Source organism: Rhineura floridana, chromosome 14, assembly GCF_030035675.1.
Source record: "Rhineura floridana isolate rRhiFlo1 chromosome 14, rRhiFlo1.hap2, whole genome shotgun sequence".
Lineage (NCBI taxonomy): Eukaryota > Metazoa > Chordata > Lepidosauria > Squamata > Rhineuridae > Rhineura > Rhineura floridana.
This window is the reverse complement of record NC_084493.1, coordinates 16,888,982-16,915,118: the sequence shown is the minus strand read 5'-3', so window position 1 is coordinate 16,915,118 and position 26,137 is coordinate 16,888,982. Positions and strand designations below refer to the sequence as shown.

Here is a 26,137-nt window from a genome sequence, read left to right as displayed (position 1 = left end):
TGCTTTAACTTGGATTCCTGCATTGAGCAGGAGGGTGACCTTATAAGCCCTTTCCAACTCTACCATTCTATGAATATCTGGAGGGCCACAGGTTCCCCAATCCTGCTGTAGCAGATGCATGGAATTATATGCCACCTTAAATATGCTTAAAACTAAACCGATGGCTAAATGTGCATGAGATCATTGAAATGTTTGTACTGGTGGGAGTTTTGAATTCATTGATGCTTAAATGTTTCCACTGGATTGAAATGTATGTGTACTGCCTTCAAGTCGATTCCGACTTATGGCGACCCTACGAATAGGGTTTTCATGAGGCTGAGAGGCAGTGACTGGCCCAAGGTCACCCAGTGAGTTTCACGACTGTGTGGGGATTCAAACCGTGGTCTCCCAGGTCGTAGTCCGACACCTTAACCACTATGCCACACTGGCTCTCAGTAAGGTATTGCAGAATTTTTATTGTTCATTTTTGGGGTGGTATCTATATCCATATATGTATTTATATCTATATTATTGTTTTATCTTTTCATTAGTAGTTGTGAGCCACTTCTGGCTTCCTTGGGGAAATAAAAACAGAATACAAAAGTTGAGATGAAACAAAATGAAATACGATCCGGCTGCAAGTTGGTTTACTGAGTGTAGCAGTCACTCTGATGGAATCCTCTATGGCAGCCATTCTTGCCGAGACCTCCCTTTTTCCTCCTTCTCTTCTTTTCCATTTAAACCACTGACAGGCCAACAATGGAAGGCTTTCTCTGCAGTCTTTGAGCCACCGGATAGATGGTTCTCTTCATACCTGACCCAGAACAAACGGCTGTAAACTATCCTGGTTTTGTCTTTTGTCTTTGTTGCGCTCAGGCTATTTGGCTCTGATCAAATAAACTACTAATAATAATGGGGGGGATGAGAGGAGATTTATTTTGCCATGGAGTTCTGCCCAAAAAGCGAGGAATAGACTTACCCAACCGTAGCTATTGATCAATTGGATCAACTGACTGAAAGGGACACTGTTTTGATTGGGCCTAGTTGCTTGAACACAATGAGCAAGCCCTGCACAGTTTTTGACTTGTCAAGCTTTAAACGCAGTCTAGCAGGTTTGGGAGCCTGGCACTGCAGAAAGGGTGGAAGGATGGCCACTTTGCAGACCACAATTCATAGAGAGGGGCTTTAGTTGGCATGGTGTTCCAAGTGCAGATCTGGGACTGGGTGAATTTGTCAGTTTTGGTTCCTCTTAGTCTCTCATGATTCCTATCTTAAGTTAGGCTCTCTGCATTTCCACATCAGTTTGCAGATTCATCAGCTCAGAAAACAAATTTTCAGTGAAAATCTGGCAGCGTTGTAGTGCAATTTTCTCCTAACACACACATTTTTGTATGCAATTTTGCAAAAGCAATTTTCTCTAATACAATGCATTTTTCTATGTTATTTTCAACTAATATATGTATTTTGATGGACACTTTACCCCAGTATTGCATTCTTGCACACATTCCTTGGCTAGAGAACTGCATCGCAACATTCAGAAAAGTGTAACTTTCAAAGGATGACTGCATTTCAGTTTTCATATTGCAATTAGGGAGATTTGCCTTTAAATGTGAATAAAATCAAATTTCTCCCACCATCCCTGATTAGAAGGTTATATTCATTATCTCAGGATTGCCCAGAGCTGTGCCTTGGAAAAGTGCAGTCCTGAATATTTTCATCTCAAACTGAGTAACGTTTCTGAATTACTGGTAGGACAACCTGGAAAGGTACTCACTGGGTACCCTACTTCCAGGAAATCAAAGGTGGGTAATTTGGAAAGGATTTTGAAAAAAAGGAGAGAATGAGTTGTGATTAGGGATGGGGGAGAAATTCCATTCAGTCTATCAAATTTGCACTTTCCAAAACGTTTATTTCAGTAGCTCCCATTTGATTTCATTTGCCATTGATTTCAAGGGAAACCACAACTGCTTTTCCCTTGCTTAAAGCTTTAGGGAACTATTTGTACTAAGCATCAGGGGGGGGGGGTGTGTGTGTGTGTGTGTGTGTGTGTGTGTGTGTGTGTGTGTGTGTGTGTGTGTGTGTGTGTGTGTGTGTGTGTGTGTGTGTGTGTGTGTGTGTGTGTGTGTGTGTGTGTGTGTGTGTGTGTGTGTGTGTGTGTGTGTGAGAGAGAGAGAGAGAGAGAGAGAGAGAGAGAGAGAGATTCAGGGGGGTCATGGCTGAGGATAAATCTCCCCTCCCTTTGTGTTGCATAGGATGACTATTATCCTACTTTACAGAGGACAATCCTCTGTTTGAAGATGTCCTCTGTTTGAAAGGCTGCTTGCACAGTCCAAATGTGTTTTAGATAAAGAAGGGGGAGTCTTCAAGTTGCCCATCAACAGTTAGGAGCATCTGCACAGCGGGCAGGCAGGGCACCTAAGTCACAGTCTTGTTCCCTCCTCTGGTATATATTATTTTTGTTTAAATTACAGGAATTATTTCTAAAGTGTGTGTGTGTGTGTGTGTGTGTGTGTGTGTAATATATGTATATGCACAAAAAAATCCAAACAAAATCTTTGTCCTCTTATTTGGCAATGTGTAAATGCAGCCTGATGAGATGTGGAAAGTTTGGTCACATTTCATGCATCTGGATTTGTTTTTGTCTCTGTGTTAAGTAGGAACTGTCAGGATCAGGTTGTAGAAGCTGATTTTTCAAACCACATCCAACAGAATTCTGCTGTATGCTCTTAATAATTCCAGGAGAAAATGTCAAACTAATGTTTTCTGTGAGCCTGTAACCACTAGCAGCAGACCCACTGTATGCTTAGGAACCCTGTTTACAAGCATTTGGATATAAAATGTAAATGTACTACTTTCAAGTCAATTCCGACTTATGGCGACCCTATGAATAGGGTTTTCATGAGGCTGAGAGGCAGTGACTGGCCCAGGGTCACCCAGTGAGCTTCATGACTATGTGGGGATTTGAACCCTGGTCTCCCAGGTCGTAGTCCAACACCTTAACCACTACACCACCCTGTAGACCCCATTTGGATATAATCTGTGCATATAGCATGAGTGAGACATGGTGCTGCAAGCCTCAGTCTAAGGTAATCTTCCAATATGAAAAAAAAAGATCAGAGCAATTTCTCAGTTTATATGTGCTCCTTCCATGGCTTGTCAGGTTTTTCACTGTCTGAAGGCCTTCCCAGATTATCGCCCTTTGGCTCAACCAATGGGCAGCTGCCAGTTGGTATGGGAGCTCCAAGTGTCCTCCTTCTTGCACTGCAGGGAAATCTCCATTGCCTACATCCAAACTGCAAAACAATGCTAAGGCAGGTGATTTCCCACCAGCAGTAGCTAACGCTTCCATTGCCATGGTGAATGCTATGTGGATTGTAATTGCACAAGTGTCATCAGCAGCAGTCCCAATATCATTGCTAGTAGTTAACCAGTAATAACAAAATGGCACTCTGTGCATGCTCAGGGACGCTATCTTTTTATTAGCACTTAGAATGTTTCAAGTAAGAAAAACGGATGCTGGGGCTTTCATAAGACCCGGCTCAAATAAGGCCCTGGGCTGATTTGGGGAACAAAGATATTTGAGGTGCTGATTATTTTACAAGGTAGTCTCCAATAATCTAATAATTGTAATTTAGAGTACCCAAAGCACTTCAGAGACATTATCCTAGTTAGCCTTACAATGAACCTTCAAGTTCAAAGTTCTGGCTTTAGTGTATCTTGAACTGGCCAGGTTCAAGGGTCTGATTTTGGTGATCAAAACCCTATACAGCTTGGGACCAGGACTCCTGAAAGATTGTCTTATCCCTTATATACCCAGTCTATCACTGCACTCTGCAGGTGCGGGCCGTCTGCAGATACCAACTTATTGTTATAGAAATATATAGGCAGAATGATTCAGTGGTCTAAGCTGCAAGTGCCAGTGTGTGTATTTACCTTAGAAGCAGGCTTTTACCCTGCATTTAGATCACTGAGACTTTAGACTTAGTAAAATAAGAAAAGCTACTTTATTTATAGAAATACATAGTAGATAGGAAAGGCATGCCTAGTTTTAACTAACTAAGTTGGAGGCACAATGCCCAGACTTGGATATTGCCCTCATGGCTCAGAAGAGAGAGCAAAGACAAAGATGTCTCCTCTCTCCTTGGACAGTCAAAGAAGACAAAGGAATGATTGATTGATTTTATTACGGTCGATGACCAGCAGAAATCAGGTTCAAAATATAAAAACATCATAAAATGAATTAACAGTGCAATACTTGTATGCTAATGAGCATATAAACACAGTCTAAAAACATGCTTCGAATTGCAACTATCATTGATTTGACAGTGCTTTTCGGAGTTTAATCGCTGCATCACAGAAGCTCGCGACCTTAGATGTTCCTAGGGGTTTTTTATCAGCTAAAAGATATTGTACATAAAAAGCAGCATCCCTACCCAGAAACTTCTGTAGGGTAGGAGTAATAAACCAACTACGAAGGTCGTGATAAAAAGAGCATTCTAATAAAACGTGACTTACAGTCTCTACAGCACCAGTATCGCATGGACAGTGACATTCAGCGAATGGGATTTTTTGATACCCACCCTCTAAAAGTGCAGGTGGTAGGACATTATGTTTGGCCAGTGTGAATGCTTTCCTGAGTCTGGGTATATGGAGGAGGTCCAAATAATGCGCCAGGGTAAAAACCTTAGGATAAAGGTTAAGATCAGGGCTAAGACCAGCAAGGGACAGGAGGTTTTGGAATTCCATATCAAGTATTCTCTGCGTAATAGCCGACTTCGCTTGGGAGAAGCCTAACGCTAGGATAGTAGAGGGGGAGAAACCTAGAACGGCGAGTTTAGTAAGTAAGGATTTCTTCCATTTTGACTGATAGTTATCCGATAGCACGAGGAGAGCCAAACTGACTGGTGCAAAAATCAGTTTTAGCCAGTACCTAAATTTGAGCACTCATATGCGAGCCTCGATGGTAGGCAGACCGGCTTCAAGGCGTAATTTGGCATTCGGGACACATGGGGGGGTACCCAATATGTTCCTTATAGTAACTGCAAGATGACTTTAGCAACGCTAATGGAACAAATTGCCCGCCCTTCGTATAAAAGAAGGAGAGACAAAGGAAGGAAGGCCAGTCAGCTTCCCTGAGCATATCCGTTTACAACAGAACGAAGTTAGGTAGAGAAGAGCACAGGTAAAGGGAGGCAAGCCTAGCCAGCTGGAGGACCCATATTCTATCTTCCTTCTGGAATACAAACAAAAGAACCCAAACAGGAGTTGCTCTTGCCCCACTTCCAACATTTATCAGGAGGTCTGTTCTGCACAACATAGGAAACAGACCTTTAGTGTGGTGGCACCTACCCTTTGAAATTCCCTCCCCTTAAATATTAGACAGGCACCATCTCTGTTGTCTGTTTGGCGCCTACTGAAGACCTTCCTCTTTCAACAAGCCTTTTGAGTAGAGACCTTATCCCAGTCTGCGTCTGTGCTGGAATTGCTTTTTAAGATGTTTTGAAAGCTTTTTTTTAAAAGATGTTTTAAAAGATGTTTTGTTTTAATATATTTTAAAGTCTGTTTTTAAGGTGTTTTAGAGTGTTTTTAGTGTTTTTGTTTGCCACCCTGGGTTCCTTCTGGGAGGAAGGGAGGGATATAAATTGAATAAATAAATAAATAAGGTGTGCCAGTATTATGAATTCCCCATGTTGCAGATTGAAAAGGGCTGTGGGTGACAGACAGAGGCTTTAGTAAGGAAGAGTCATAGCATGTAGACCACATGCTTTGCACACACAGGGTTCCAGGTTCACTCCCCAGCATTTCCAGGTAGAGCTGGGAAAACATTCTGTCTAAAATCCTGCATAGCTGCTGAAACTTAGACAATTAATGAGCTAAAAAAAAAGACTTGATGTTTGGCAGCTTCCTATGTTTCTAATCTCCCACAAACCCCCTGAGTGACATTATGCCTAGGATAGCGATGAAAGAGAAATTCAGTTTTGTTTGCATTTTAATGAGAAACTACCTAATTAGCATTTCTCGAACCAATACATGAATCAAAACACAGCTATCCCTTAAATTTGCACTTCTCTTGAATTTTGCAATGCAGTTCTCCAACCAAACAATATGTACAGCAATGGGAAACCAAGAGAACTGAAATTGACATCCCAAGTCTGGGGCACTGTGCAAAACGTAAAATGACAACTTACATTTAATTTTAAATGATGGGTGGTGTGTGAGGCCAAAGGCTGGTTTAGAATTGAGATGGCGTTTGAACGAGCCACTTCCCAGGTCCCACTTCCAACCGTCATGCCACTCCGGCTCTCTCAGTGTGAAAACCTGACATGTCTAACTAGGCAAAGCATGATTAGGAAGCTCTTTAAAAACCCATTTGGCTCTCATTTGGATCTCAGCCCAAACTGCTGTTTGGCACGTTGCCTGTGTATCTCGGGGTGATTGTGCTGCCGAGACTCAGAGGCAGGAGGATTGAGGCAGGAGGATTGCATACAGGCTCCCTTTGCCAGCCTTCAGCCTGTCTCTGCAGCAGGGATGGAAAGAGATATCAATTTCAGGCCTCTCAGTTTCTCCTTTTTTTCCAGTCTGAAATTCAGTTCTCCATTTTTTTTAAAAAAAAATCCTCATGAAAATTCTTCAGCATTTTAGTGTGAATTTCTCCTAATAAGCACATTTTTGTAGGCAGTTTTGACTAATGCACATATTTTTCCCAAGCAATTTCTTGTCATATAATGGTATGTTATCTTCACTCGTATCCATTTTCATGCACACTTTCTCCTACTATACGCATTTTTGTAAACATTGTTTGGTTGGCAAACTGCATCGCAAAAAAAATTTAAAGTGTGAATTTCAAAGAATGGCTGTGTTTCGGTTCTCATATTGTTTTGGAAAGTGCGACTTTGATAGATACAGCTTTAAATGTTAACTGAATTGAATTTCTCACCCATCCCTACTCTTCAGGTTTTCCTTTCCCCTTTATCTTTTAGCTTGGATGAAGATTACCAAAGATGAAGTACTTCCCATGTTAATGGCTGCTTGGCTCAGGGGTCACTCACATGTGCCCACCAGCACCCCTACGAATGAGTTACAACCCTCCCCCTCTATTTGTGGAGACCCCGTTAGTGTATACACTTTGCATGAAGAAAGGCCCAGGTTCAAGTCCTGGTGTTGCCAGTCATTAAAAAGCTGTTGGGTAAAAGAGATGGGGAAAGTCCTTATACAATCTTAGAAAAGTGGAGTATACATAATCTGGCTTGTTCAAAGGTAGCGATGTTCAGAAGGGCCGTAGCTCAGTGGTAGAGCATCTACTTTATATGCAGAAGATCCCAGAGTCAATCTCCAGGCAGGGCGGGGAATGTCGCTGCCTGAAACCCTGGAGAGCCAGTGCCAGTCAGTATAGACAACAAGGCATTTTTAAAGTAATAGTTGTGTGTCCAAATGGACACCCACTCCTAGCTTTTGGACACCCAGTGGGCACAAATTGACACATACAGTTTAATCAATGAACCAAGGACACAAATTCAGATTTGGCATCACACTGACTACAGGTATGAAATTTTAGTGAAATTGAATAGAATCAGTAGAACATATAATAATTCTTCTGGTTATTACAAACCACCAGTCTTTCTGAAAAACATCTGAACAAAATCTCTCTCCCTGTACACTGTGATGTCTGATTCCTTCTATCTTTGTTCTTTTTTTCATAAGAATTCTGCTACAGCAAGACGTGGATTATAACAAGCAGTTTTTCATTTTAATTCGCTTTTTCATTCATGTATGTACTGGTGGGTGGGAAGGCTAGTAAGAATTTTGCTAGGCTAGTAACTTGTATAAATGCATTTGCAAAGTTGTATTCACTCCCCCCCCTTTTTAAGTTTGAACCACTTTTGCCTCAGTCCAAATGTCAGGGCTTGTTCACAGTGGAGAGGTTTTCACGTGCAAGCCATTTGAATGAAATAATGGACATCCAAGTAATGATTCCTTAACAGTGCCCTGGCAGACAGTACTAAGCTAGGTGGACCAATGGTCTGACTCAATACAAGGCAACCTCCTATGCTCCTATGTCCCCATTATACAAGAGGTTAGAGACATAGTCTCCCCAAAACCGGATTAACGTTTATGCTTAGCATGCTATAGAGTAGTGACACATAAATGGAAGGTCCTGCCGAGGTATCATTGTTTGAATGGCCTTTGCCTTATTCCCAGCCTTGTGTCCTTTCAAAATTCTCCGTATCACAAAGATGATTCAAGGAATCCTTGTTTAATTTTATGTTCAGGACAAATCTGTTAGGTAGGATAAACTGAGCTATTGTGGCTCGCCCAAAACCACTCAGTGAGCCTGACTGTGCAACTGACCAAAGGGTCGCTAATTGCAGCGGCATCATTTTGAGGGACTCAAATAAAACCGCACTTTGTGCTGGTGAAACAGAGGGAAAGGTCATAGCTCTACGTAGTCTGTTGCACATTGGCGAACGTTCTTGTCTGCCTGCTAAAGCAGTTTGTTCATCTGCTCTGCAGCAATTTGTCCTGTGATGAAGCTACAGAAGTGTTTGTTCTTTTGGTTAAAGATATGCTAGAAAAACATCATTGTTTTTCTACCAGAGTGCTATCAACAGTTCAAGCTGAACCTCATCAACCACAGCACCTGAAATTGCAGGCCGAGATTTATTACAGATCTGTTTAAATTGCAGTAATTCTTTCTAAATTTGAATCTATAGATATGAATGAGCATATGCAAATTTCATGCAAGTCTATGCCCTCTTTTGTGACAGTGAGTCACTGGCCACCATAGTGCTGCCATTCCAATAACGATTCCCCTATTTTTTGGCAGTGCGTAAGTGACCCCCCTGATGATATGTAAAAAGCATGATTGCATTTCATGTATCTGGGTTTGGTTTTGTCTCTGCATTAAATAACAGCTGCCAGAAGGGGGTTGAGGGGGGGATCAGGCCACAAAGACTAATTTTTCACACCATACCAAACAAAATCCTCTCCTTCATGAAGCCGGCATTTGCCATAGGAGTCTCAAGCTGCACCTTTTCCAGGGCTGTGATATCACTTTTTAAAGATGGGACAGCAGCATCATGACACATGCACACACTTAGCGGATGAAGCTAAAAGTTCATTTCCTCCCCCAACGCTGAGTCTGGAGGGATATGTCAATTGCCAGCTACGCAACCACAGCACCAGTCAACTCTGCTTGGTCTTGCTTCTTATCTCCGGGCACCATGTTGGCCTTCAGTAACACGGAACGTTGTGTTTTGTCTCTTGGTATCTGCGTACATTCCTTATATGGCATCCTAGAGAAATTTAAACAGATGCTTCCATGCCACTGTCCTTCCAATCTGCCTTTCCTGCTTTCTGCCTTGAAGGGAATACATCTCTGTCTTTCTCTCTCTCTCTCTCCTTGAAGGACCCTGGTAATCTCTAGACTGAAGGAGCTACCCTGAGATATAATGGAGATACAAACCTACCGACTTCTAGTTCCAGGTAACCAATCAGCTTCCTTTTGATTTTATGAATGCCATAATAAGCCTGGAGTGAAAGGGGAGGGGGAAGGAAGTAAAGAAGGGAGAAAGTTGAATCTATTCACCCTCCCTGCACTAATTCTCTCCTTGTTGGGTCACTTTAGGAATCCACCAGTGAGGTAACTTCAAGCTCTGGATTTACTGGTCTTACGGGGGTCCACCTCTAGTCATCTGTAGTACTTCATTTATGTCACGATATAGTGAGGCAGCCCTCCTGATTTCGTGGGCTCTCCCTTTCATTCTGCTGAGTGGGGTCCTGGATTCTTCCCCTATAAGTCCTACCTTCACAGCACCACCGGTGCCCACCTTCTAAATTATGGGGAAAGAACTTCTTGAGCTGGTTTTAATCTGATATACCACACAAAATTGCTCTTTTATTTTGGTCCCCCTTTTTTTTTAACTGAATGGCACAGATGTGAAGATTGTTAGAGGAAAGATGCTTGATTTTTCAGTCGATGCTGCAGTCCTAATGCAGCCTAATGTTATACAAGGAAATGAGGTTTGCTGTGTGGAGGATGACTTTTGATGGATGCTGGACTATTTCAAGTGTGTGTGTCTGTCTGTGCGTGCATGCATAATCTGCACTGGCTGCCATGAATATTTCAAGTCATTGTGGGGTAGAGAAAGCCCCTAGGTGGAAAAAATCTGCCTCCTTGAAACTGATTAGAGTATAACAAGAGCTTCTTGAGTGCTAATTGCTTTCATAGCATAAACAAACAACTCCTCCACTTACTTGAGGAGCTCTCCCTGCTGAGATAAATGTCTTGAAAGCTGGTATTACTCAGTGGCTATGCCTGCAGTCCTTTTACTCCCTTCTCCAAGTCCTATTGAACTCAGTGTGGCTCACCTCTGAATAGACAGGAATAGCCTTGCACTTGAACTCCGAATTGGGAACTCCCTTCTTTATATCTTGAATCCCTGCAATGAACTCGTTAGGTGAAATAAGGCAGGAAACATTTGGCCTCCAGTCCCCATTTGCAGTCCTCCTCTAGGATGCACACCTTAACGTAGTGAGGGGGTTTGAGAGTGTCGAAGAAGCTGAGAGCAATGCCATCAGGAGTCTAGGCCAAGGGGCTAGACTCCTAGCAGGGTCACCCAAGGTGGAATGATCAATGCTGAGACACCAGACTAAGATGCATCCAAACTCAGAGGAAGGCAATGGTAAACCACCTCTGCATATCTCTTGCCAAGAAAACCCTATGAACAGAGTGTCCAAAATGCAACACAGATGCTATTGGAGGCTGCTGATTCATAGGGTTGCCATAAGTTGAAATCGACTTGAAGGCAAATAATAGCAACAACCCCATTTGCAGTAGGGAAGTGATAATAATACTCGCCTGTGGCTACCTTATAGGGTCATTATGAGGATTGCAGCAACAGAATCTGATCACTTTAAAGCAGGGATGTGGAACCTGCCCCTTTCCAGATGTTAGACTCCAAGCCCCATCAGATGCAGCCAGCAATGCCACTGGTCAGGGCTGATGGGAAGTTTGTAGTCCAGCAGCTTCTGGAGGGCCACAGATTTCCCTGTCCCTGCTCTAAAGCACAATATAAACGCTACGTTATTGACGTTGTTAGCCCTGTTGTGCTTTCTAATGGAGCGCAGGCCACTAGGGGGAAAGGAGAGACATGCCATGAAAGGCTTATCATTTTTATTTGTATTACTTTTTAATCTCGGACTGAGTTCAAACATCTCTAACAGTTGCTCTATAAGAGAAACTGAGCAGGTGGGAAACTTTTCCCAGCACGGCAACCATGGCTGAGAAAAGCTTCACCAGCTGAATTTCTGCCTGTTGTGCATCTGTACCCATTAAACGTATGGGGGTTGTGGTCCTTCCAGTGTTGTTGGACCACAACTCCCATCATCCTAGCCATTGGCCATGTGGGCTGATGCTGATGGGAGTTGGAGTCCAACAACATCTGGAGGGCTGCAGGCTCTTCATCACGGCATCAAAGGCACAAGAGGCATTCCTGAGTAACGGTGAATTGTTGGCTTCCCTAGGTGGAAGATGAAATGAGCTTCCCTAACTGCTATCCCTCGCTAGAGGTATAGAAGAAAAGAAATTGTATGGGTTGTGTTCAATGTTAGTCCTACTCAGAGTAGACGCATTGGAGTTATTGGAAAGGACTAACCTAAATTCATTCATTTCAATAGATCTACTACTCTGAATTGAATTAGCATCAGATACAGTCCTAGATACTTGGGGGGGGCATTCCTGTGCACACTTATTTGGGAGTAAGCCCCATTGAACTTGTTTTGTTTTGTTTAAAAAATGCAGCTCCGCGGACTGTGATTAGGATGTAGAGTTTTGCCTTGGGGGAAGGAGGGTGTCTATCTCTTTGCTTCCTTGCCAAAGGACCACTCATGGTCAAGGGCCCCCACAGCTGCTTTTAAAAGAAAAGAAACGGTGGTTTTAGTCACAAAACCCTGAGGTTACATTAAGTTTGGCCCTAGAGTTGGAGAGAAGTTGAAATTTCAGATTGTGTCCAATTCTAGATCTACTCAGAGTAGATTCATTGAAAAGAATGAATTTGACTAACGTAGGTCCACTAATTTCAGTGAGTGTACTCTTGAGTAAAACTTAGTTAACTACAACCCTCTAGCCAAAGTTCTCAGCACCCACTCATCCCACCTGTCTCCCAGAAACATTCAGTTGCATAAGTCATGCAAGAGAATGCTCTCCTGACATGCTAGCTTTCTGTGTGCAAGGATTTCTGATTGCAGATGAGCCTTCAAATGTGCAACCCACCCCACACGGACCCCTGCAACCTGGAATGGTACATTCCAGGAAAAGCTTCATCACTTTGTCCTGTTGTATAAACATGGCTCTCGGCGAGAGAAAAAGCAGACCCTCTTGTGCGGCAAGCGCCAAGAGGATATATTTTCTTTTTCCATCTGCTCAAAAGGGGAAAGCTGTTCCAAGTAAAATGTCTGGTTCTGAGAAGTTTCCACCGTGGCGGCTGATCGAGTTCTTGTTGAATCTACTGCTGTGTGCCATGCACATGGCCTCTCGAAATTCCCCTCTTTGTTTGCAGCTGAGAAATGTTGGGGAGATCATTTCACTGAATTTCTCCAGGGGGAGGAGAAATTCTCCAACAGTTTCTTGGGGATGAGGCAGTAGCATAACTTCTTTTCCCCCTCCCCGGTGATTTCCCCCCTTTTTGTTGCTGCTGCAAGCTGTAACAGCAGCAACTGTGTTGGCATCTTAGCCACCATTTTGCATCCTCTGCCACAGAAGCGACTTGCTGGGTGGGGCAGAGCCACTAGGAAGCTGAGCTGCTGCTGCTCACACAGAGAGAGGGGTTGACACAGTGTAAACGCACCAGTGGAGCCAATCCAATGCTCCTGCTGGTGCGCTGGCATTGTGCCGACCTTCCAGCACCTTGTCCTTCCTCACTTCCTCCCAGTAAGTAACAATGATCTACCTGCCGGCGGGCTAGCATACAGCTCTGCCCTATCCAGCAAGCCATTTCTGTGGTCTGCTCCTAGCATGTTTCCAGGGCATTGGATGGCTTTAAAAGACAATTAGACAGATCCATGGAGGATACAGCTACCAGCCATGATAGCTATGGTCTGCCTCCATAGTCAGAGGTGGTATGCTTCCGAATAGAAGTTGCTGGAGACCACAGGAGGGGAGAGCACTCTTTGCACTCAGGTCTTGCTTGCGAGCTTCCCATGGGCATCCGGTTAGCCACTGTGAGGACAAGATGCTAGACTAGATGAGCTTCTGGCCTGATCCAGCAGGCTCTTCTTATGTTCATTTTGGGGAGAAAATGGCACGCACACACAAGAAAATGGATATTGCTCAGAGAAAATTCAGCAAAGTGGCCTTGTTTTTCTAGAAGGGAGTGAGCAAAGGAACATCTCAGAAATTTTCTCAGGTCTTCTGAGAATTTCAGGTCAGCTCTCGTTGAAACCACCTTCTGGCATTCCACACTGCAGAGAACTGCAGAGATGGGCTGAGCCCCAAGGCTTCAATTGGTGGGTCAGCGGGTTCCAATCTGACCTTTTGGTGGGTTACATCATCATTACCCCCCCCAAGCTGTCTAGCTTTCAGGACTAGCTCCAGGTGATAGGTCCTTTGGTATAGTGACCTCAGATGTACCCCCTTCCTTCACCAGTGGGTGGCTTCCCTGGTGATGGTATTGCTAGTTTGGTCCAATGGAGGCTGGTCCTTTAGGGCTAATGGGCCACTGCCCTGACAACCTCAGCCTGCCCTCAGCCAGTCCTCACCTGCCCCCAGTCAAGGGATGTCATTTGGGCCACAGAGTCTGGAAGCCCTCTTATCCTTTTTGGGAGGAAGGGTGGGATATAAATTTAATGAATAATACATCGTTCTGTCAATTGGTGATCCTAGAGCAAGATATGGGAGATCAGTTTATACTGGGTCCTGTGGATGCTTGAAGATGAAACTACTGACACCACTAGATCCCATTAGAGCAGATGTGAGGTGCACCCACTGAGAATCCTTAATGAGGCCTTTAGTTTTCCAAAATCTCTCTATTCCTTCCAACTTAAAGAGCACATTTACTCAAAAGTAAGAATGCATTTACTTTGCATTCGATTGTACTTACTCCCAGGAAAATATGTTAGAATGGTAGCCTGGGTTGTGGTTTTGGAGGAAAGGAACCCAATCTAACTATAGCTATTCTGACTGAGTAGTAGTAGTAGTAGTAGTAGTAGTAGTAGTAGTGTTTTTGTTATTATTCATTCATTTATTTATTTATATGCCACCCTTCCTCCTTAAAAAGCCCTCAGTTCACTGGTAGCCTTACGCAAACCATTGTCTCTTAACCTTGGTTTCCTGTCCATAATATAGGAATAAAACAGTGACCTACCTAGCAGGATCCTTATTATGATGACTGAGACAAGGCTTGGAACATTTAGGGAATGTGCTATGCAGAATAATCATAAAATACTGTGCATGGTATTGCCCTATTACTGATTTTGAAATTACTCTTATGGGCCAACATGGCTACCTTTACTGTTAACAGCAACAGGTGTTGATTTGGGGCTTCCTATAGCAGAAGCAGTTTGCAAGAGGGGCACAGCCACTACCATACCAGCTTCCTGGCAAGTGGGTCACTGTTCCTTACAAGGAGAGAGGGGCAAAGAGTCAGGGAGGTCAGCATTGTGCAACAGCTCCGCCAGTGCATTTGCACCTCATCCACCTCCCTGCTGCTTTGCCCCTCTCCCTCCTGGTAAGCAGCAGTGAAAGCCAGTGTGGTGTAGTGCTTAGAGCAGCCTTTCCCAACCAGTGTGCCTCCAGATGTTGTTGGACCACAACTCCCATCAGCCTCAGCCAGCATTGCCAATGGTCAGGAAAGATGGGAATTGTGCTCCAACAACATCTGGAGGCACACTGGTTGGGAAAGGCTGGCTTAGAGTGTCAGAATAGGACCTGGGAGACCAGGGCTCAAATCCCCACTCTGCCATGAAGCCTGCTTGGTAACCTTGGGCCAGCCATTGTCTCCCAGCTTAGCCTACCTCACGGGGTTGTTGTGAGGATAACATTGGGAGGGAGAGGAGCATGTTTGTACCCCACCTTGAGCTCCTTGGGGGGAAAGCAGGATATAAATGTAATAAAACGTAAACAAAATAAGCCACCTGATGGGAAGCTCAGGGAGCAGTCGTGCCACACCAAGCGAGCTGCTTCTGTTTTTGTCCTGGGAATGGAGCTTCCATTCCTGGCATGGAATTGGTGCCAAAGGAAGGGTTTTTTCAAAAGCTTCATTGTACGTCCACGAGTTCAAGTGTTATGCGAGAGGGAGGAGAACTTCTCTCTCTCCACGCCATGCGTAATTTTATACACTTCTATTATGTCACGTCTACCTCGCCTTTTCTCTAACCTAAAAAGTCCTACTCAGAGCAGATCCACTCAGGTTAACAAACCAAAGTTAGTCATGCCTATTAACTTCAATACTCTTAGAAGTAGCATTGAATGCCATCTGTAGCCCTGTACAAAATGAAAGAGAAGAGAACATGGAGCAACCAAAGCAGAAGATGAAAGGACCCTCGCTTTGAGTTTCTTTTAAGCATGGTCTATCTCAGGGATGGAGAACCTGTTATCTTCCAGGTGTTGCTGGACTCCAACTCCCATCAGCCCCAGAAGCAGTCAGGGATGATGAGAGCTGTAGCCTAACCACATCTAGAGGACCACATGTTTCCCCATCTATAGTCTATGTTATAATACTGACACAACATCAGTGGCTTCGAAATCACAATGGCTATGTCCAATCCCCACTGCTGGAGACAGTATGGCACTTATTTTTATTATTTATTTATTGTTATTGTTGTTGTTGTTGTCATTATACCCCACCTTTCGGCCAGAGGCCCTCAAGGCGGCTTACAAAGAAAAATGTACTTATTAAATGCTTATTAAATGCTTATTAAATGCTTATTAATACTGATTAATACTTATTAAATGTAAGTCCTGCCCTTCCTCCAGGGCAGCAAACTATCAACAAAGCAATTTAGAAGGAAAAAGAAAAGTATTCTAAAAACAGCTAAAAACATGTTAATATACAGTTACAGTTAAAACATTCAAAAGTTACTGGGAATCAAAAGTGAGGGGCTTGCTATCGTGCTCGGGTCCTACTTGCGGCTTCACACGGGCATCTGGTTGGCCACTGTGGGAACAGGATGCTGGACCAGATTGGTCATTGGCCTGATCCAGCAAGGTTCTCCTAATGTTCTTAACCCACTGCATGTACTAGTCATTCCAGGATGTTGAAGGCATCATTAGTGTATCAAACTCTCTACCGTGGGCGATGCTAGAAAGGGGCTTCTTTGTGCCCCACCACACTAGCAAATCAATGCTTCTGAAACATGGCCCATGGGTTATTTATAGTACTTTCCCCATCCCCAACAGATTAAAATTGGAACACGTTTCATTCCAGCACAAAAAGATATTTTTTCTTTCATGTCCGGATGCATCTTCTTTGCATCCAGAAGTTAGTTCAACTGACATTTACTCTGAGAATGCCCCTGATGTGTATGGGAAGCGCATGGTGTATTAAGACTGTCCCAGGTGAGGGGGAGGAGAGGGGTGCAACGTGGGTGTGAGGCAGGCCCCAGACCAGTTTCTTCCAGTCTGTGAAAGCTTATGCCATTATACATCTGTTAGGTCCTACAAGCCCCTTTGTTATGTTTGCTTTTCAGCAGATGAACATGTGGGCCTGCTGTCACCACCTGGCATGGCTTGACAGCTGCCAGTCACCAACATCCCTCCCAGCCCTGTATTTTTAAAAACAACTTTTTTGTAGGGTGGCACCTGTAGGCACCTGATGCAAAATAAAGCACCAGGCAAGACTGCTGTTGCCTGCCATTTTCTTTTTGTCAGGATGCCTCTGGGCCCCTGTGTAGCATAGCCCAGAGTCATTCTGGAAGAATGAAATTGGTGGGTGATTGCTGCCTTGCCTGGTGTTTTGCTCTGCAACACAACTTAGTAAAAAGTTTTTTTTTAAAGAAAGAAAAGAAAAGAAAAAAGGACCCTGCATGCCACCGCCTGGTAAGCTTACAGGGACACCAGGGTGGAATGGGGGAAGCCAAGGTGATGTGGGGAAGATATCAGGATAGATAACCAAAAAAAGAAAATCTTATTGAGGGCTCCCTCAGAGCTGGTGTTGACCCTGCTAACATGGCTTTCTCTCTGGAAGTAGCTCCCATTGCTGGTTTGATTGTTGGTGGTGCTTCTTTTTACATTAAGGGCTTTATCCAGAGTTCTCTGTCTGCTAGCACAAGGGCTCTTGAGCAAGTGGACAGTTGAGTTTTAACATTGCACAACAAAGAGATCCCATGCAACAGTTGCACTAGCAAAAACTTGTTGCACAACAGATTGTGCAACAAAGTTAACACCAACCTGCTTATGCATTCTCTAGCACAACAATACTGGCGCAAAACATTTCACCAGTGGAACAAGTATACCTCTAAGTTACTTTAACTTAGCACTACATTGAATTTTAATATCTATGATTTTAATATCTATGCAGTGTTCTTCTGGTTCTATTGTTGTTGTTAGTTTTTTCCAAGGGTTACCGAAATATTACTGAACTGAGAGGGTATTATGTCATGAAATGCATTGTTATATCTACTGATGCTATCAAAATTATTATGGATGATTTTTTTAATTGCTGTTGTTAGTTTGAATTGCTGTTCTTAGTTTGGTGTGTTTACTTTGCATACAGCAAGCTGCCGAACACAGTATCTTCTGAGGAAAGGCAGCTTATAAATTAAAGTCTAATGTGACCTTGTGTATTTACTTACAAGATTTCCATACTGTCCTTCAGTTACAAATTCTCAGAATGGTGTACAACACCAACATAAAAGAGCAATTACAAAAATCATAGAATGAAAAGAGCATATGTCAAGTCAGCATGCCAAGACAATTCAGCAAAGAGAAAGCCAACAGCAATTACTTTTTGTCGGGTGCCTAAGGCCTCAGCTGTAAAGGTAAAGGTGTCCCCGCACTTGTAGTGCGAGTCATTTCAGACTCTTAGGGTGATGTCTTGCGACATTTACTAAGCAGACCGTATATATGGGGTGGGATTGCCAGTTCCGTCCCCGGCATTTCTTTATCCCCCAGCATATGCCGGGTACTCATTTTACCGACCACAGATGGATGGAAGGCTGAGTGGACCTCGACCCCTTTTACCGGAGATTCGACTTCCTCCTTCCATTGGAATCGAACTCCGGCCATGAGCAGAGCTTCGGCTGCGTTACCGCTGCTTACCACTCTATACCTTTAAAGCACTATGATACCACTTTGAAGAGTGACAGCTGCCCCCAAAGAATTCTGGGAAGTATAGTTTGTGAAGGGTGCTGAGAATTGGTAGGAGACCCCCTATTCTCCTTACAGAGCTGCAATTCCCAGAAAGGTTTAACAGTCAATTCCTCTTTCCAGGGAACTCAGGGAAGTGTAATAATAATAACAATAGGTTGTATCATACTATTGAAACTAATGGACCTAAGGTGGCCATGTCCGTTAATTTCAGTGGGTCTGCTCTGAGAAGGATTAACACTGGATGCTACCCAATAATAACATCCAATTAAGATTCTTTTTCCCCATCACTGCACTGGCATTCTTGGAAGAGCGCCCTCTGCTGCATTTGTGCTTGTCCCACACTTTGCTCAGGTGCAGGAGTCCGTGGGGGGGGGGGACTTCATCAGCCTCATCCAGGAATGTTTCTTATTGCTGGGAAAGCTGAAAAGGTTCAGTTTCAGGGTTGTTTCACTCTTGCATGTTGTCTTCTTCATGAAAGCGGGTGATGTCCAATTTGTTAACAAAACTCTTTTGTCTTTGTGTGTGTTTCAGGAAAAACCATGACCACTTTATTACTAGCACTTGTGTGTTTACGAGTCATCGCTGCAGCAGTCTCCGTGGAAGTTTTAGGTATGTAATCTCCAGAGCTATCCTTAAAACATGTGAAGCTTTGTGCATACGGAAAGAGGCAGGAGAATGCTGGCTTCTTCCTGTGATTAGTGGGCAAGACCTGCAATTTTAAAGGTTTACTTAGGTCACATCCACATCACACATTTGAAACACATTTGACACACATTCAAAGCGCATAGCTTCCTCAAAAGAATCCTAGAGACTGTCGTTTGTTAAGAGTGCTGGGAAATGTAGCTTTGTGAAAAGTAAACTACAGTTCCCAAGAATCTTTAGGGAAAGCCCACATTTCACGCTTGAAATGTATGGTGTAGATGTGACCCAGATTTACTTAAATGAAATGCATTTCAAACTATTAACTTGTTATGGTGTGCTTTATGTGGTCAGAGGTAGTACTGCCTAATGCAGCCTTTGCCAACCTGATGCAATCCATGTGTTTTAGATCAGTGTTCTTCAACCTTGGGTCCCCAGATGTTGTTGGACTACAGCTCCCATCATCCCTAGTGAACTGAGCCAATGGTCAGTGATGATAGGAGTTGTAGTCCACCAACATCTGAGGACCCAAAGCTGAACAACACTGGCTGAGATGGCAGCTACAGATGGAATTTTCTGAAAATTTCAATGTCAAGCTAATCCACCCAGATTTTTTATTCTGTTTCCAGTCTTGCTCCTTAATCTTGGCAAGCAGCAAGTTCTCCCACTCACCTGATTCCGCTAAAAAAATACAAACAAGTCTTGCATATTATATGCATTATAATACTTCTAATATTATATGTTTAGCATGCACATATATACATTCCAGTTTCCTAAAGACACCAGAATGTTACAGATACACGCAACAATGCATACAACTGTATAAAAATACATATGTTAATATACTTCTAAAATTATGCTGCGGAAATATAGTATAGCACAGGGCTTGACTCTTTTGTATATAATATACATGTAATAGACATATTTTTGCATATAATTTTGCAAATAATGTTAGCCTTTTTTTTAAAAAAAAATGACAGTGCACAAGCTGCTCAGATATAAGTGGGTGCTTGATTAAAAAGATGGTCCGCTGCAAGCAAAGCTCATCTGGGTCAGAACTGCCAGCATCCACATATGAATATGCTGAAAACAGATTCATAAGAACATAAGGAGAGCCCTGCTGGATCAGGCCAGTGGCCCATCTAGTCCAGCATCCTGTTCTCACAGTGGCCAGCCAGAGGTCCCAATGGGAAGCCCACAAGCAGAACCTGAGTGCAACAGCAGTCTCCCCACTTGCACTTCTTAGGAACTGGCATAAGGAGGTATACTGCTGTAGGTGCCTTTCCCCCCGTCAATTGGGGGGGGGCAAGCACACACCATTTTCTGTACTTGTTTCTTTTTCTGCTCTTTTAGTTGTGGCAGCCATTTTATGCCATGCCCCTACAATAGCCACACCTCCATGGCTGCCATTTTGTGTTATGCTGTGCCCTACACAGCAGCCATTTTGAGACTGGCACCCACAGTACTTTCTCCACATTCCAAACATGACAACTGGCCTGCAAATGCTGGTAACCCTTGAACTAGAATTTTCCTGTAGTACATGGTTTGGAAGCCTCTGTTGACTCTTACACAGGCAGCAATTGATGCATGCTACTGATTTCCATCGCTCTCTTTCTGTCTCTGCTTCTTAACTCTTTGGAACCAACAGATCATGGGGCCATGCTTAGTGTGAGCATACCTTTACACTCCCCCCTGCATGTTCCCCTGGGAAGCACTCTGACCATCCCCTGTTACTACATGAACACATTGGAGCATGTCACCACGTCTCCGTCCACCGCCCCTCTGACCCCACGAATCAAATGGAGCAGACTGTCGGAAGGCAAAGAGGTTGTCTTGTTAGTGGCCATGGATGGGCACGTGAAAATCAGCACTGCATACCAGGAGGTAGTCTCTTTGCCCAATTACCCCGGCATACCCACTGATGCCACCCTGGAAATAAAGACACTTCGGTCCAATGATACCGGGATCTATCGCTGTGAGGTGATACATGGTATCGAAGACAGCCAGGATACAGTAGAGGTCAAGGTAAAAGGTAAGGTTTAAACTCCCTCTTGTTCTCCAGTGTCAAGTTGGGTTCATCGGATGGGCATTATTGTTGTTGTTGTTGTTGTTGTTGATGATGATGATGATGATGATGATGTTAACAACAACAACAACAATAATTGTTCATATTCCGCAGTTCCTTCAAGAAGAAGCCTACTTCTCTGACCTCCCGTCACCGGCATCACTGCAGCTTACCAGGAGAGGAGGCAATGAAGTGGCAGAGAGGTTAGGGCAGCACAAACACAGCAATGAAGCCAATCTGGCACTCCCACCCATGTGTTTGTACCACACCGCCCTTATCACAGCCTTGCCTGTCCCCCTCTTCTATCCAGTAAGCCACAGCCATGCTGGTGATGGGAGGTTAGGCAAGTTCCCTCATTCTGTTGACCACGACTGCTTTGTACCTCTAAGCACAAAGGTGAAGAAGATCATGAAGGCACAGTAGCATAGGCAACAAGAAGCACAGAGGCCGCAAGGCCTTGTTTATTTTAGTATTTATTATGTTTATTCTCCCCCCTTTCCCTAAGCAGTTAGTTCCAGGCAATGTTTATAGCAGGGATGAGGAAACTGAAGTCCCCAGGTGTTATTGGACTGCAACTCCCATCAGCCTCAGCCAACATGGTGAATGGCCAGAGATTATGGGAGTTGTAGTCCAATAATTTATGGAGGACCACAGATTTTCCATTCCTGGTTTACAGAGTCAGTTTCCTTAGAGTGCTGGAGGCTTAGTGCGAAAGCAGTTGTGACATTAAATGTTTAAATGTTTAATGGGTCTGGTTTCCTCCCCCCTTTAACATAGGAATATAGGAAGCTGCCTTATACTGAATCAAACCATTGGTCCATCTATCTCAGTATTGTCTACACTGCCTGGTAGCTGGTGTCCAGGGTTTCAGACAGAGGTCTCACCCAGTCCTACCTGGAGATGCCGGGGATTGAACCTGGGACCTTCTGCAGGCAAGGCAGATGCTCTACCACTGAGCTCTGGCTCTTCTCAGAGAAGCTAACAGTAGGAGCTGTAGGAGAGATTAGCAGGATCAAGGTACATAAGGAAGGAATGCTAATACTTTCTCTCTGTCCTGTGGCCCTTCCAAAAATCAGCTGCTCTTGGCTCCAGGAGAGGAGTTTCCATTGACATCAATGGAAGTTTCTGTCCCTGGATCTAATAGCACATTTGGGGACAGATGGTGGAAGGAGCATGACTTAGGGAGGAAGGGATAAATCCCCTCTGTGCCTGCCATGGTCCTGATCCTGCTCACCTGTTGTTTGTTATTAAAGGGGAGGGAACAGACGCGTCAAACACGCTTGCATAGTTAACATCATGTCTGTTTTGACCGTTTGGGTTAGATTACAGCAAGGGTTGGAACCTGTGGATGCGCATGTGATTTCAGGGTCCCTTTGCCTTCCTGCAATTAGACTTGAAATAAGCATTCTGTTGTAACCAAGGGAATAAGTTGCAGTGTGTGCTTGGTTGTGTGGAGTGTGTGCACCCATGTGTGGTGTCCACGACAGTTTCTCCGGTCTGCAGAAGTGCCCATGGGTCCAAAATGTTGGTGAGTCCTACATTACGGCATTGCAGGGATGCAGAAGCAAGCATGCCAGCAGAGCTAGATGATTATTTGTTAAAGTATTTACCGCTTATATGCCAAGATGGCTTCTTCTAAGTGGGTTACAAGTATAAAACCAATGATAAAACCCATTCATCATTAAAATGCACAATGAAACAATTCCATCCAAGCATTAAAAACATCTGTGATTTTTTTTAAAAAAATGCAATAAAGCAAATCAATTAAAAACTGTTAAAACAATCAGATCACAAGGCCAAGGTCAGGGAATGCTTGCCTATTATTATTTATTAATTTAATCGGAACTACTGCAGTATCACTCCACTGTCCTAAAATTCTAAATTGGTGTGCGGTGTCTCATGTTTATTTAAGCTCAGCTGGTTTGGGTTATTTACTGATGTGTGTGTGTGTGTGTGTGTGTTGGTGAATGTGTTTTCCAGGCATGGTGTTCCATTACAGAGCCATCTCCACCCGGTACACTTTGGACTTTGCGAAGGCCAAGCAGGCATGCATCCAGAATAGTGCTGTTATTGCTACCCCAGAGCAACTCCAGGCTGCCTATGATGATGGCTTTGACCAGTGCGATGCTGGATGGTTGGCTGATCAGACTGTCAGGTAAGCCCTGGCAAGAAATTATATGTGCAAATGCAGGGTGAAATGAGCCATGGGTGAAAACTCAGGTTGTTTAACAGACAACGAATCCAAAACGGCTCAGAGATGTATGTGACTAGGGCCCCTCCAGACTGCCATCTTTTTGATGATGTATTCTGTAATAGAAACAATAATAATGCATTTGAGGTGGATTTGTACTGGACTGTCCACACATCATTCTACTCTTATTAGCTGTTCGGCAATGGTTCCCCAATGTCATTGCATTCTTGCCATCTGAAGAGGCACTCTAAGCACTATAAATGTAACAAAAGTAGGACAAAAAAGCCAACAACACAACATTTGTAGTATAAAAAGTTACAGGGTTTTGGCAGGATGTTACGGGACATGCACTGATTGAAGATGAAGCAGTGCGTCTGCCTCAAAGCTTTTGCAGGTACAAACAGTATTGAAAGCAAGATCGTGTATAATGACCTTGATATCATCATGAACACAAATCATCATTAATACACAATAAGAAAGACGTCTGCAAAGGCCCAAGGATTAGGTCTCCCCTTCCTACTTGATGAAAACCCAAGTTTTTGTATCCTCCTGTATTTCTTGTTCTGCAATGGTGGTTGGTGGCTCCATGTCAGTGGGGAAGTGAAATCCACTCTGGGTTTTAGTCCAAATTTACAAGGAGTTATTGAATGTGCTCTGCTAAAACGTGGAGCAGATTCTACTTCCTCACTGACACTGAGCCACCAGCTGCCACTGATGTTTTGTACAGGCAAAGCTGAGTGAGCTTAGCTGTCTTGGAATAAGAGGAGATGTCCTCTTATGGATCAGCAACTGGTTAAGAAACAGGAAGTGGAGAGTAGGAATAAATGGAATAAAATCTCCCAATGGAGGGATGTAGAAAGTGGAGTCCCCCAAGGATCAGTATTGGGAACTGTGCTTTTAAAGTTGTTTATAAATGATCTAGAGTTAGGGGTGGGCAGTCAGGTGACTGCTATTATTATTATTATTGTGTGTGTGACGTGCCTTCAAGTTGATTTGGACTTATGGTGACCCTATGAATCAGTGACCTCCAATTGCATTTGTTACAAACCACCCTGTTCAGATCTTGTAAGTTCAGGTCTGTGGCTTCCCGCGTCCAGTTCTGGTCTCCGCACTTCAAGAAGGATGCAGACAAACTGGAATAGGTTCAGAGGAGGGCAACAAGGATGATCAGGGAACTGGAAACTAAGTCCTTTGAAGAGAGACTGAAAGAATTGGGCATGTGTAGCCTGCAGAAGAGAAGACTGAGAGGAAATATGATAGCACTCTTCAAGTACATGAAAGGTTGTCACACAGAGGAAGGCCGGGATCTCTTCTCGATTGTCCGAGACTGCAGGACACGGAATAATGGGCTCAAGTTGCAGGAAGCCACATTTTGACTGAACATCAGGAAAAACTTCCTAACTGTTAGAGTGGTATGGCAATGGAACCAATTACCTAGAGAGGTAGTGGGCTCTCCGACACTGGAGGCATTCAAGAGGCAGCTGGACAGCCATCTGTCAGGAATGCTTTGATTTGGTTTCCTGCATTGAGTGGGGGTTTCTTGATAGCCTTATAGGCCCCTTCCAACTCTACTATTCTATGATTCCCTTCTGTTTTTCCCAGCATTATTGTCTTTTCTAGTGAATCATGTCTTCTCATGATGTATCCAAAGTATGATAACCTCAGTTTCATCATTTCAGCTTCTAGTGATAGTTCTGGTTTAATTAGTTCTAACACCCAATTATTTGTCTTTTTCGCAGTCCATGGTATCTGCAAAGTTCTCCTCCAACATCACATTTCAAATGAGTTTATTTTTCTCTTGTCTGCTTTTTTCACTGTCCAACTTTCACATTCATACATAGAGATTGGGAATGCCATGGTCTGAATGATCCTGACTTTGGTGTTCAGTGATATATCTTTGCATTTTCGGACCTTTTCTAGTTCTCTCTCAGCTACCCTCCGAAGTTCTAGCTTTCTTCTGATTTCTTGACTATTGTCTCCATTTTGGTTAATGGCTGTGCCAAAGTATTGATGATCCTTGACAAGTTCAATGTCCTCATTATCAGCTTTAAAGTTACATAAATCTTCTGTTGTCGTTACTGTAGTCTTTTTCACTTTCAGCTGTAGTCCTGCTTCTGTGCTTTCCTCTTTAACTTTCATCAGCATTTGTTTCAAATCATTACTGGTTTCTGCTTCACTTCCCATGAGACATCCTGAAGCCATTTACAACATAATTTCCTGATGATACCAAATAGCTCAGGAGGGTTAAAACAGAAGGGGATTGCGAGGAGTTCCAACAGGATCTCTCAAAACTGGGTGAATGGGCAGTAAAATGGCAAATGCAATTCAATGTAAGCAAGTATACACACTGGAGCAAAAAAATTCTTAATTTCACATATACACTAAAGGGTTCTGAACTGGTGGTGACTGACTAAGAATGAGACCTCGGGATCATAGTGGACACCTCAATGGAGATGTTGGCCCAGTGTGCAGCAGCTGTGAAAAAGGCAAACACCATGCTAGGGATCATTAAGAAATGAACTGAAAATAAAACTGCCAGTATCATAATGCCATTATTGGGTGATGATACTTGGAATACCGTGTACAGTTCTGGTCACCTCTCCTCAAAAATAAAATTTTTGAGCTGGAAAAGATTCAGAAAAGGGCACCCAAAATGATCAAGGGGCTGGAGCAAACTCCCCCCTGAGGAATGGTTACATTTGGAACTTTTTAGTTTAGAAAACAGAAGAGTAAGGGGAGATATGATAGAGGTGTATAAGATTATGCATGGTGTGGGGAAAGTGGATAGTTTGTAAGTTGCTTTGAGTCTTGTTGAAAGGGGGAGCAACTAATAAATAGAGACAAGTTTTTCTCCCTCTCTCATAATATTAGATCCCAGGGCTATCTAATAAAGCTGAATGTTGGAACATTCAGGACAGGCGAAAGAAGCTACTTCTTCACACGACATATAGTTAAACTA

At 43.5% G+C, this 26,137-nt stretch overlaps 1 protein-coding gene across 2 annotated transcripts in view; it reads left to right on the top strand.

Annotated features, from left to right (window-relative positions):
* Positions 1–1,699: 1,699 nt before the first annotated feature.
* The window catches only part of ACAN (aggrecan), a 70,945-nt gene continuing 46,507 nt past the window's right edge, over positions 1,700–26,137 (top strand). For both annotated transcript variants that reach the window (XM_061595463.1, XM_061595462.1), the window contains exons 1-5: positions 1,700–1,781; positions 9,386–9,462; positions 18,815–18,892; positions 20,571–20,954; positions 22,968–23,142. In XM_061595463.1, the coding sequence (XP_061451447.1) occupies positions 9,429–9,462; positions 18,815–18,892; positions 20,571–20,954; positions 22,968–23,142 (671 nt within the window). In that variant the 5' untranslated portion in view covers positions 1,700–1,781; positions 9,386–9,428. The remainder of the gene's footprint in view (positions 1,782–9,385; positions 9,463–18,814; positions 18,893–20,570; positions 20,955–22,967; positions 23,143–26,137) is intronic.